General features: G+C 49.7%; 1 protein-coding gene across 1 annotated transcript in view; it reads left to right on the top strand.

Annotated features, from left to right (window-relative positions):
- The window catches only part of CACNA1I (calcium channel, voltage-dependent, T type, alpha 1I subunit), a gene marked incomplete at its 3' end in the record, with an annotated part of 69,337 nt that extends 57,303 nt beyond the window's left edge, over positions 1-12,034 (top strand). The window contains exons 11-22 of the mRNA XM_009575984.1: positions 516-633; positions 1,125-1,280; positions 1,722-1,812; positions 3,769-3,971; positions 5,151-5,567; positions 6,504-6,604; positions 7,674-7,797; positions 8,577-8,645; positions 9,611-9,795; positions 10,127-10,253; positions 11,336-11,461; positions 11,945-12,034. Coding sequence (XP_009574279.1) covers positions 516-633; positions 1,125-1,280; positions 1,722-1,812; positions 3,769-3,971; positions 5,151-5,567; positions 6,504-6,604; positions 7,674-7,797; positions 8,577-8,645; positions 9,611-9,795; positions 10,127-10,253; positions 11,336-11,461; positions 11,945-12,034 — 1,807 coding nt within the window. The remainder of the gene's footprint in view (positions 1-515; positions 634-1,124; positions 1,281-1,721; positions 1,813-3,768; positions 3,972-5,150; positions 5,568-6,503; positions 6,605-7,673; positions 7,798-8,576; positions 8,646-9,610; positions 9,796-10,126; positions 10,254-11,335; positions 11,462-11,944) is intronic.
- Between the last annotated feature and the right edge of the window lie 435 nt (positions 12,035-12,469).

Below are 12,469 nucleotides of genomic sequence, written 5' to 3'. Positions count from 1 at the left end.
TCAGCAGCTGAAGATTTGGCCTGGACGGGGTGGAGAAATACTGCCACCAAATGTGCACGTTGAGCATAATGTCCCATTGCAGGATAGGTGCAGTCTCTTGGTAATCAACACTGGCTGCAGGAGTAGTTCAGTCTGGAGACTGAATCTGGCAGAAGGGCGGCAGGAAGCAACCAAGAAAGTCTGTCAGTGCATCCCATGGATGCAGTGGTAGGGAGATGAAGAAAAATGAGAACAAACAAGAATGATAGAGAGAGCAGATCTGAAGGATAGGTTGGAGGGAATACGTGAGCTCTGAGGCAGTACAGATGGAAAGCAAGGTTTTTTGGTGTGCTATAGGGGTGCAATACACAGGTCCTTCTTCATGGATAGGTCCCAGTGGTCTGGCTGTGTTGTTCTACCCCTCTCTCCTGTGGTGTTACATTAGATTGTTGGGAGGAAAAGAGAGTGATTCTGACGAGCTCGTTTTGGTGGCAGATATTTATATTTGACACCACCTCCACTTCTTGTCCCAACAGCATCCTGGGAATGCACATCTTTGGTTGCAAGTTCAGCCTCAGGACAGACACAGGAGATACAGTTCCTGACCGGAAGAATTTTGACTCCCTGCTGTGGGCCATCGTCACCGTCTTCCAGGTGAGCCCACTTTGCTCTCTATGGGTGGGCCAGGGCAAAGTGAAGAGGATCAGGAGGTGCTTTTTCTCATTGCGGAGCATTGCACTTGCTCCTGACAGCACAAAAGGCAGCACAAAAGGCTCCAGTATGTGGTGTTTGGAGGAAGAACAATTGCGTGTTATAACCAAATGACTGGTGTATCTCTCAGACAGGGGCGCTCCTTCCTTCCTAGGAGACAGTTTGCAAAGGTCACTCCTGTTGTGGCAACTCCCATGTTTAACACCGTCACCTCAGCACATGACTGCCCTCATGGTCACTCTTGTTTCTTCTTGCTCAGTTAACGTTGTCGGGGCAGTACCATGGCTGGACAGTAACAGCGGGCAGTGGGTGTGTGGTTATGGAGAAGTTAAGAGCCTGATGTGGTCCTGATATGTATCTTTTCACTGTCCTTTTCTGAGAATCCCCTTTGTGTTCTTCCTTCATGTTTATGTGGCTTCTGCGCCTGGTTGCAGATCCTAACCCAGGAGGACTGGAATGTTGTGCTCTATAATGGCATGGCTTCCACCTCGCCATGGGCATCCCTCTACTTTGTGGCTCTCATGACGTTTGGCAATTACGTGCTCTTCAATCTGCTGGTGGCCATTCTCGTGGAGGGGTTCCAGGCTGAGGTGAGTTGCCACCAAGGCCTCATCAGGAGGAGGAATAGACATGCTAAGAAGGGGACCTTTGAGACACTTTGAGGGTACTGGGGTGGAGGACTCCCAAAGTATCACATCTCTGTCATTTGCCTTGTTAAGGTTAGGGTGGGCTTCATTAAAAAGAAAAGATGATAGTGTTGATCCTTGCAAGGAAAGAGACAAGCCCACCAGAAGGGAGTTCACAATTTCCATCCTATGCAACAGACCACACCCTACTAGGGTGAGTCCTTTGCCCCTCCAAAAGCAAGAACACAGTACGTCAGCCATCCCAGGTCACACGAGACTCTTACCAGTGATCACACTGATGCCTGGCTGCCAAGGAGAATTTTACAGTTGTTCTAGCAATGAAAGACAAGAACAAATGGTCTTTTCTGTTTACGAGTTCCCAGCTTCTAAATTTGTGTATTCCAGGGTGATGCCAACCGGTCGTACTCAGATGAAGATCCAAGTTCATCCAATGTGGAGGAGTTAGATCAGTTCCAAGAGGTCCAGGAAGGCTCAGGTACAATAGCTCAAACAGCCTTATTTGCTTATCTCCCATTGCTGTTTAGTGAGAAATCTGAAAGCAGATTCTGCAAAAAATTCACTCCCATCTCCAAGAACTTAGTGGTTTTCATTTTGAACTTTGTGCTAGTTTGTGGTGTTATCTGTGGAAAAACAGAGCCATGTTGGCATCTTGAGGAATGTGATAGCTAAGGGCAGCAGTTCTTGAATGACCTACAGAATGGCAACTAGGAGTGAGAAGTAAGACTGTCTCTGCTTAGCTTCAGGGGCACCATTTCAGGAACACTGTGTCCAAATCTGAGACCCACATTTGGATAGGGGATACCAACACATTAAAAAGAGCTCGGAAAAATCTGGAAGTCTTGCCTCATAGCGAGAGGCTAACGAAGCTTAAAGAAAACAGAGAAGTGACTTGATGACACACTCTGTAAGTGCCAACCATAAGGAGAGATTTCTGATGGTAGATGGCTCTTTAATTGAGCAGAAAAACGCATAATGAGATTGTAAAGGTTGGAAGCTGAAGCTAGACAAATTCAGACTGAAAAAAACCCACATATTTTAAGGAAAGATAATTAACTGTTGGAACAATCTGCCTACAAACTGCCAGGTAAGGTCTTCACCCCTCAAAGTCTTTCCTCGAAGACTGCAAGTCTTTCTACAAGAGGTATTATACTTCAGGCAGGACTTGGTGGCAGGGAGCAGCAAGAGTAGCTTGCTCCTCAATGGATGGCGAGCCAGGAGTTGAGGGGGAGGGACAGCCAGACAGGAGGGCAGGGACCACACCAACAAAGGCACAGTACTTGCACAAGGTGAGCAGAGCAGGTCCACTGACACTAGCCAGGGTCAGCCAATGGTTCAGTGATTGCCAGGCAAGTCCACGGTGGTGAGGCAGGTCTGAGGTCAAGCCAAGAAGTTCAGTCAGCAAGACAAGATCAGGATCAATGGGGTGCAAGGACAGGCACGAGCATACTCACAGCATAACCCAGACAAGGACCACAGGCACATGTCTGAGCTTAAATGCAGCTCCCACAGCAAGGAGCTCCAGGACTGTCTTGTCACAGCTCTTTCCTGCAACTTAGCTGTTGTCACAGCAGTCTGATCCAGGGTTACATAGCTGCACCATATCAGAGCTTACCTTGAATGTAGGCAGCCAAAATCCTAGGAGGGCAGATGGGGAAGAGGTTACGGAGCCTGTTGGTTCACTCACGGCTGTGACACTGCATGCAGGTGAGGATATGTGACCTTCATTATGCAATAGGTCAAACAAAAATGTTCCAGTCCTTTCAAGTATTAAAATCCAGTACCCCATCCTCTCCATCCATCTCGACAAATGCTGATGGTAGTCCACAGCACCTAATATACCCCTCAAAGGTGTCCTGGATCTTTAAGGTCAATGATCAGTCATTTGAAGAGGCACAGTGTAGTAGGATAGACTGGGATGAAGAGTATGATTGCAGGAATTTAAAGGTGACCCCAATACATGGATGGCTGCGGGTCTCCCCACATCTTAGTCTATTCCTCAGTGTCTCAGCCTAACTGCTTTAAATAGCCAGTCTGACAGTCGATGGTATTTGTTCAGACCTGAAGATGCAGGTGTCTGTTCTTGGCATGCAGAAGCATACTTTCCTTCCCTTGCTGCCAGGGTTTGGCTTCTTGCTCTGCCTGTTGGCCTGAGTCTGCCTGACCAGCACTCTGCTCGTCTGTCTGGCCCCAAGGAGTGCTGCCATCAGTTTTGGGGACAGAGGAGAATACTTCAAAGTCTTCCCAGCTTGCACTGCTTTTGCCACAACACCCTAAATCAGAAGGAATCAATGTTGATTGATGCTAAATAGCTAATATTCTGTTAGCTGCTGCTAACATGCTAAACAGCTTAGACATCAAAGCAGTCACTGGATAGTGAGGAACCCACCTTCTTCTTTTCTCTTTCTTCTTCTTTTTGTGTCTTTCCACCCAGATCCCAAGCTCTGTGCAATTCCTGTGACACCTAATGGACACTTGGACCCATCCTTGCCCTCTTCCAACCCACCAGTAGCTGCTGGGGGCGTCACCAACTCTTCGCGCAACTCCCTGCAGCCTGACCAGATCCGTGTTGCTGTTGGCTCCCGGAAGAGCAGTGTGATGTCCCTGGGGAGGATGACCTATGACCAGCGGTCCTTGGTGAGTGAGTGAGTAGAAATGTGTGTCATACTCTTCTTTTGAAGCCCAAGCACTCTGTTGTCTTTCTGCCATCATCTGGGGATTGCTGTGGATGATTGCACTGCTGCTGTAGGCTTCTAACACAAGCACATTGCCTGTCTTTAGAAAGCCAGGTCAGTTCACATTATTTATCTAAATTTCCAGATTATTGACATCTATTTCCAGGTTATTGATCTATATTCCATTGAGTGTGGGATTCAGCTCTTTTATATTCTTCTGGTGGGAGAGGGGGAACACCAAGAAGACAGAGGCTCCCTCTTAGAGTGAAACACGTTTTGTTCTCTTGCCCTTTCCTTGTTTTCCTAGAGCACAGGACACAAAATGATAACCCTGAGTGAGTTAAGAGCATAGGAATATCTGGGTGATGCCAGAACTGTCAAATCCCATAACAGATGGTTTTTCTGGAAGCTTTTGTAACAATGAAGAGAGAAATCTTGACTTGGAGCTCCCCATAGCAGGTCCTGCTGCCCCTTAGCACTTCCCCAAGCACTGCTGGCTGTCCAGCCAATGCATCTCGGACCTGTCCACCTTGTAACATCAGCTTTTGGGCTTTCTACCCACTGACACACATAGCTTTGGGGGGGTGCGTCAGTGCTTAAAGGGTTCATACCCCTGTTATTTCTAAACAGGGAGTGCTGGCAGCCACGTACTACATGATAAGTTGGACTAGACTGTAACCAACAAGCCTGTTTCTCTCATTTCTTCCTTTTTCTAAGACTGTACTCAAAGATGGTGTGTCAGATTATCCATCACCCTGTACCTTGTGTTATCCTTTACCCCAGGGCAGCATAAAAAGCTGCCAATCAAATTTTTGGAGAGCTTTATTCTTGCTCTGTGCTGGTGTAAGTAACAACATCAGGCACCTGGCCTTTGGCTTTATTATTTACCTTCCCTGTAAGTGCTCTGCACACAGATGGTGCTATAAAGTAATCACAGCCAACACCATTGCTAACTCATTATCAATTTATTGTCAGATTTACAGGGATTGCTGCTAAATTCCCACCATGCCACTTCCTCAACGGCTGAAAAATGGCAACCTCCTGGCTTAGGGGTGCAGGGAGAAGTCTGTGATCTGAGATAGGATCACATGCTCCCTCCTTGTGCCCGGAGTCGCTGAGTCGCCATCCCGCTCTCTTACAGTCCAGCTCCCGCAGTTCCCACTATGGTGCCTGGGGCCGCAGCGGGGCCTGGGGCAGCCGTCGCTCCAGCTGGAACAGCCTGGCCCGGGGACACAGCCTGAAGCACAAACCTCCCTCCGCTGAGCACGAATCCCTCCTGTCTGGGGAAAGGCACAGGGCAGCAGATGGGGAGCCGGATGGGGCAGGAAGGGTGTTTCATCACCGCCGAACGCTCTCCCTGGACAACAAAGGCGCCTGTGACCTGCTGGAGTTGGCCTCGGTCCCATCCGTCCACAGAGTGACCCGTAAGCTGGGAGCAGCGTCCGGGGCCAGCGAGCATCAAGACTGCAATGGCAAAATGCCCAGTATTGCCAAGGAGATCTTCCCAAAGATGAACAACCGCAAGGAACGGGGAGAGGATGATGAAGAAATAGATTATGTGAGTCCTTGGTGGAGGGAACCTGGGGTTACACCGCAGTGCTGTGGGAAACCCCAAATCCATCCTCAAGTTTCAGTCTCCCTGCCACGTGGATGGGAGAGCTTGCAAAGGTGCTTTAAGTACAGCTGGAGGACAACATTGAACACGGATGGGACCTTCTAGGCCCAGACAAGCTTAAACCACATTGCCAGGCTGCCTGCAAGGCAGTCGTACGGGTGGATGGTGGGAGGAAGGCAGATGCAAGGCACGTGCGTGGTCATTCGGGGCTGTTATTTCAGAGCAGTGCAGCCAGTGATTTCTACAGGCTAGGAAAAGTCAGGCTGTGTGAGCAGCGAGAGCTTTGCATGGGGAACATCAGCAGATCAGAGCAGGAAGCACAGGCACAAGTGACAAAGCAAGTGAGTTTTGTGGTGCCAGCCTGGGAGACCGTAATGCCCAATCTGTGAGCAGATCAAAGGGTGGAAAAAATGGAGGGAGGGTCAGTAGAAATTTGAACAGACGTATATGCTGTATGAAATTAAATCGCTTCTGAGCCCAAGTGCCAACAGAAGGCCTTCCTGTCCTGGCCTCTCATTTAGCTGAGGTAGCAAGGAAGCACTGTCCTCGTGTAACAGAGCCACTCCAACAGCTCTGAGAAGGCATCATGGACAACATCCTGCTCTAAAAAGGACACCAGCAGTTTTATTTGTAATGATCTGGGGAGGAAACCAGATGCCAACAGGTAAAGAGGCCCTGGCAAAGCAGCTCCTTCCTCCTTTTCAGTGGCTTGTTGCTCTTTGAGTCCATTTCCTCATTTGGGGGCTTGAAGAAAGGCAGGTAGTGCACCTGGGGAACTGCAGGTAGTGGTGTTTTGGGGTCAGATGTGAAAGGAAGAGTGCCTCTCTCAGGCAAGTGGGAGGGTAACCAGTGGCACTTGCTTCTGCTGCATCCCTCCAGAGCCTGTGCTTTCGCATCCGGAAGATGATGGAAGTCTATAAGCCAGACTGGTGTGAGTTACGGGAAGACTGGTCCATATATCTCTTCTCTCCACAAAACAGGTTTGTGCAGTTTTTGCCATGAAAGGGTTGAGAAGATGGGGCAGAATCTGTTGTCATGCTGGCCACATACCCTAAGCTGCATGTTAGGTTGCAAGTTTAAACTTACCAGCTGGGAATGTGTTTCATCTCCTCCATCTTCCCTTCTACAGCCAAACAACAGTTCTCTTCCTTGATTCTGGAGATGAAAGGAAGGATGAGAATCCTAAATAGCTATTGTGATTTTCCTTCCCTTTGGAGCATCCCATTTTTCTTTTGTGTAATCATAAATATTTATAGCAAAGCGAGGCAGGGAATACTAACGTTAACCCAAAAAGGAGAAGGAATGTATTATTAATGATTCCATAATACTTATATTTGCTCCCCTGGTACCAGAAGAGTCTCTCCACTTCATTTTCAGTCCCAGTACCAACTTATCAGCAGTCATATCACACCTTTTAGGGCAAAGTTAGAGTTGTTCTTGCCTGAAAAAAAGAAATTTGGGTTAAATTCTTCCTGCTAAAGGGGTCTTCCCATCAGGAGAAAATGTCCGTGTACTCCAGCCAACAGTATTCTCACCCATGTACATCGCCCCTTGAAAAGAAGGGGGGTTTCATTACAGGTGAGAGCTCTTTGCTCTGTGTGACACCTATGCCCATAGGTACAGTGTCTTTCAGAATGGACAGAAGTGTGGTCCCCATGACAGCCAACCTACCTGCCTCTCCTCAGCTTTCAGTATGTGGCCTCTTTGCCCTGGGGTGGTACGAAGTGTGAGTTTGGGAGGAAAACTGAAACTTAGCCTCTTCTCTACAGGGCAAGAGAGGAGCACAGAGCCGTAGTGGTTAGAAAAACACTCTGGCACTGGGGCAATGGATGAAGGTTCAGCTCCTTGCTCTGCCCTTGCTCTGCTCCAGGCTCCCTGTGTGACCATGGGCCACCCTGGGATATTGCCATGGCGAGGGACATCAGTATCAGTGATAGGAAAGCTGCTATGTCAGAACTCAGTTTTGGCCAGACCTCTCAATTCTCTGTCCTCATAGGTCCTAACCTTGCTCTGCCCAAGGCACAGGTGCCTACTGGAACTCTCTTGCAGGTTTCGCCTCCTCTGCCAAACCGTCATTGCCCACAAGCTCTTTGACTATGTTGTGCTGGCCTTCATCTTCCTGAACTGCATCACCATTGCCCTGGAGAGACCGCAGATTGAACACAGAAGCACGGTGAGCACCATTTCCTCCCACCTGCTTTTTAGCCCAACTTCTGACAGAGGTTCGTAAGTGTTCCTGGCACTGGTATGACCTCTGGAAGAACTTCAGCATTAAACACCAGCTCCCACTCATCTATTCAAATGCCCAAGTATTAGTAATTCACATAGCGTGTGCTTCCCCTGCAGGGTCTTATAATGGGGCAACCCACTTTATAATACAGTAACCCTAGTTCCCTCCCTCTTGGAGAGTAAAAGAGTCCCCCAGGCACCTGCGGTTAAGAGACAACTGGCAAAAGGGACAGGGACTGGGAACTAAAGGACAGAAGTAACTTCCATTCTCTAGGAATGGCATGTCATCATTCATGTATGCTGCTTTTGAGCTATCTTGGAGATGGCTCAAGCTGGCAAGTGAAATGGCTTTTTCTGCATGTCTGCCTTAGCTAACTCCCAGACTCTACTGCACTTACACACAATCCAGTGGTTTGCGCTCAGCAGCCCTTTGGGAAGGAGTCCCAGGTCAGCGCAGCAGGTCAGGACTGAACAGCACTGGCAGAACAGGACAGAGAGATCCTTGAAACCAGATTTGCAAGATGCATTGCAAATCCCATCCACTGTGCTCTTGCAGAGTTGCGTAGGATCCTGTCCCAGCTGTGACACAGGGCTGAGCCAGGGTGTGTGAGCTAAAAGCTGCCCAGCACTGACCTTTGTCAAAGGCACCTCTCTTATTTCCCCAACTTTCAGATCAAGAAGAAGTCAAGATATATTTAAGGCCTTTTTCTGTTTTTTTTCTAGGAGAGAATCTTTCTCACTGTGTCCAACTACATTTTCACAGCAATTTTTGTAGCTGAGATGACACTGAAGGTAAGTTACTGTGGAGATGAACAGCTCAGAGCCTTTTCCCAGTGTCAGGAACAACATGGTTCGTGTTTGCTCAGCACCCTTCTAAAATCTCTCCATCTTTTCAGTGTGCCAATCCTTCCCTCTACCTTGGTAAAGGCAGATACTGCCTGGGGTTGAGTCCCCTCTTGTCAGGCATGGAGGGGATGTTTATCCTAGGCTTTAAATCCAAAGGGATTTTAGTATCTGGGAGGAATAGCTGGCCTCCAGGTATGGATTTTGCAATAACGCCAAATGTCCATTCCCTTCCTCCTGGAGCAAGAATGGGGAAAATAACAACAATATGAATAACATGCTCTTAGTTGAGATAATTATTTAATAGGTGTCTAAGTACTTTGCGACAATAGGGCAATCTTGTTATTCCCCTCTTGTGATTGGGAAGGAGCCCCAAAACTGGGTAAAGACAATCTCAAAACTGGGTGCCTGAACTTAAATCCCCTAAAATTCATACCTAAATTATGGCCATGATTTGCAGGGTGTTCAGCTCTCCCCAAGGCCAGCGATGTCTGTAGAACCTGCTGGTGTTGAGAACTGCTGAGAGTCGAACCACTCCCTTAGGAGCCAAAATGTGGGTTTTGGTGCCCGATTTTACCTCCCAGGTGATCTCCGGACTGGGAGACTTGCTCCAGGTCTGTGGTATGTCAGGGAAAGGTTTCCTGTGTGTTCCTTACAGTGTCCTGTTGCTCAGGGAGGCAGAGGAAAGGTGAGAAGACACCATGGCTCTGTTATTTCTGGAGTTATGTGCCACCACTTTCCCCAAAGACATTTTCATAGCCTTCCAGGTGAAAGGAAAAGATGATGAGATGACACGCCAGTGTCACATGGAGTTGATAACTGTTCCCCATCCTCCCCCTCTCTCCATAGCAGCCTTCTACCAGGCAACATGGAGAGGAGCCATTTAACCCCTTGTCTTCTCCCCTGTCTTGCAGGTGGTCTCTCTAGGCCTATATTTTGGAGATCAGGCTTATCTCCGCAGCAGCTGGAACATCTTGGATGGCTTCTTGGTCTTCGTGTCTCTCATTGACATTGTGGTCTCGGTGGCCTCTGCTGGCGGTGCCAAAATCCTGGGGGTGCTGCGGGTCCTCCGGCTGCTGCGCACCTTACGTCCCCTCCGGTCAGAGCCCCACTGAACCCTGCTTGGCCCCCTCTTCCCACCGCCCCCTCCAGGAAGGGTCCCAGAGTCAGACCCCACTGTGCCAGGCAAAGTGTGGTCTGCCACAAGCCACAGGGAGGTTCCCCTCGGCCATTCAGCTCTGGCCCTGGAGGTACCTCGTCAGACAACAAACCCATGGGAGAGAAGAGGCTTTTTGGTTGCAGGAAAGTGATCCCCACTGATAGGTCACTGCACAGGGAGAGCAGGGGTCCGTTGCTGCTGAAAACGCTTAGCTTAGGCCAAACATCCCTGCCCTGTCCCTCTGTCACCCCTCCCCTTCCTTCCCTTCCAGAGTCATCAGCCGAGCCCCTGGCCTGAAGCTGGTGGTGGAGACGCTCATTTCTTCCCTCAAGCCCATAGGAAACATCGTCCTCATCTGCTGCGCTTTCTTCATCATCTTTGGCATCCTGGGTGTGCAGGTAGGGTTATTACTGCCCATCAAACAGCCCCCGTGTCCCCACCCCTACCATGGGCACCTGTACCCCCAGGTACAGGTACAGGGAACCGAGCAGAACCAGAGGGACAGGCAAGCCAGGAAAATTTCTGCAGCTGCCCTCTTCCATGAGCTGTCTCCCACCACAATGTCCCTGCAGCCTTTGGCAAAGACAGCCATGTGCTCAGCGAGTGCAGGCATTGCTGGATGTGCAAGACAGGAGTTAATGCTCACGCCTGGCAGGAGTTGGATCAGTGTTACAGGGAGAGCCCAGGGCTGGCATAGCACAGAGCTCGCTGGGTACGTCCATGCCACACCACAAGAGCAAGCAGCTCAGCGCCTGCTTGCACGAACCCTGCCTCCAGTCAGCTCTGTTTCTCCCCCTCACTCTGAGCCCTAAATCCACCCACGACCTTCTTTTATTTCTTTGTTTAATCCTCTTTATTTTCGGTTGTTGCATTGCAGAGGAGCAAGGGTGTGGGCGTTACTTCCATCTCGGGGAATGCGCTATACTTAGTCTGCTCTGATGCATCTGTACAAATGCACAATCCAGTACCTTCCATATGGGGAAAGGAGCCCTGGGCAGAAGAGCCACAGCAGTGCAGTGCAGCTTTGCAAAAAAAAGCATCTGAGAAGCAGGGGATGTTTTTTCTGGTTCTTCACCCTCAGATGAGATCTTCTTTTCCCATCAGCTCTCTCAGTAACTGGGAAGCAAGCAGGGGAGGTTACTCTTGGGGACTGAATAGAAGATTTTTTTCATTTTAGGCTGGTGGCTCTAATTGTGTCCAGAAAGGCTGCCCTAACAGCTGTCAGATGGTGAGGGCTTACAATCATTGCTGGCCCGGGGCAATGGAGGAGGCTGAAAAGCCAGGTGTAGGTTTATCAGGGTGGCCCTGGCTCCTTAGCAATGTGTGAGCATATGCCGTGAAATGGTCCTCCCCTTCTGTCCGGCTCCACCTGGCTTGCAGCCCTGCAGCCCACTCAGCAACTCAGGAGCTTCTGCACATCCCAGGGAGCATGGGGGACCCTGGGGGGAAAGGGTCTGATGGGGTCACTCCCCTCCTGCAGCTCTTCAAGGGCAAGTTCTACCACTGCCTGGGAGTCGACATCAGGAACATCACCAACCGGTCTGACTGCATGGCTGCCAACTACAAGTGGGTGCACCACAAGTATAACTTTGACAACCTGGGACAGGTGAGTGTGCCTGCAGCCTCTGTCTCTGATGGGAATGCAGCTCAAGGCTCGTCTCCTCCTATAAGTACCCCTCCCCGGGGCACAGATGCAATGCCTGGAAAGCTTGATCCCTGGGTCAGGAGAGGCGGTTATTTGGCATGGGTATCCATGCAGAAGCTGTGTCTCCAGTGGGTTGGTATCAGGATGATGCTTACAGGTTGCGGGGGAGAGAAAAGTGGTGGCAGCAGAGAGCTTGATTTTCTTTTTCCTTCTGCCACGAAGCAGATGTTCTTCACGACCTCTCTCCTCTGGTGGGTCTGGCTGCACATGGCTTCCTGTCCCCCCTCCCTCTCCTCCACGGGGGAAGAAACAGGTTTTGATGTGTGCAGAGACACAGGCAGGAAGAGTATTTCAATTTTGTTTGTGTTAGAGTGTAAACTCACGATTTTTTCCCAGCCTGCCAGATACATCTGCTCCACATCTGCTTTGCTTTGTATGTTGCAGGCTCTGATGTCCCTCTTTGTCCTGGCTTCCAAGGATGGCTGGGTCAATATTATGTATAATGGACTAGATGCTGTGGCTGTTGACCAGCAGGTATGAAGACTTTTTTGTGAAAGGACCTTTTTGAGTTTCCTTGGGCTAATAAGGTGGAAGCATGCTGTAACACTCTGCTTCAGACACCACCCTCAAACCAGGAGTCCCTTCCAGGGCCCTTGTGAATCCTTTGCTCACCTGGGTGCAAGGGGTCAGGGTCATGCCTGGTCCATGCAGGGAGGTGCAGCTGTGGCCATGCAGTGGGTGTCTAGTAATTCTCACCCTCTACTCAATTTGGATCACACGGCAGGTCTTTATCTATTTGTAATGACGGAGACACAACGCCATGTGCCTTTCTGGGCAGGCTGGCTTCCTCCTGGCCAGATAACCCCCTGGTTATTTTAATACCCTGTAAAGCAGGGACTGTTGGGCTGCTGTCCACTGCATCCCTGTTCCTCCACTGCTAAGGCAATGACCTGGTGTAGGCACCTGCCA

Source organism: Fulmarus glacialis, unplaced genomic scaffold (assembly GCF_000690835.1).
Source record: "Fulmarus glacialis isolate BGI_N327 unplaced genomic scaffold, ASM69083v1 scaffold1004, whole genome shotgun sequence".
NCBI classification, from domain to species: domain Eukaryota; kingdom Metazoa; phylum Chordata; class Aves; order Procellariiformes; family Procellariidae; genus Fulmarus; species Fulmarus glacialis.
Note: the sequence above shows the minus strand (reverse complement) of the source record. Positions and strands in the feature narration are given on the sequence as shown.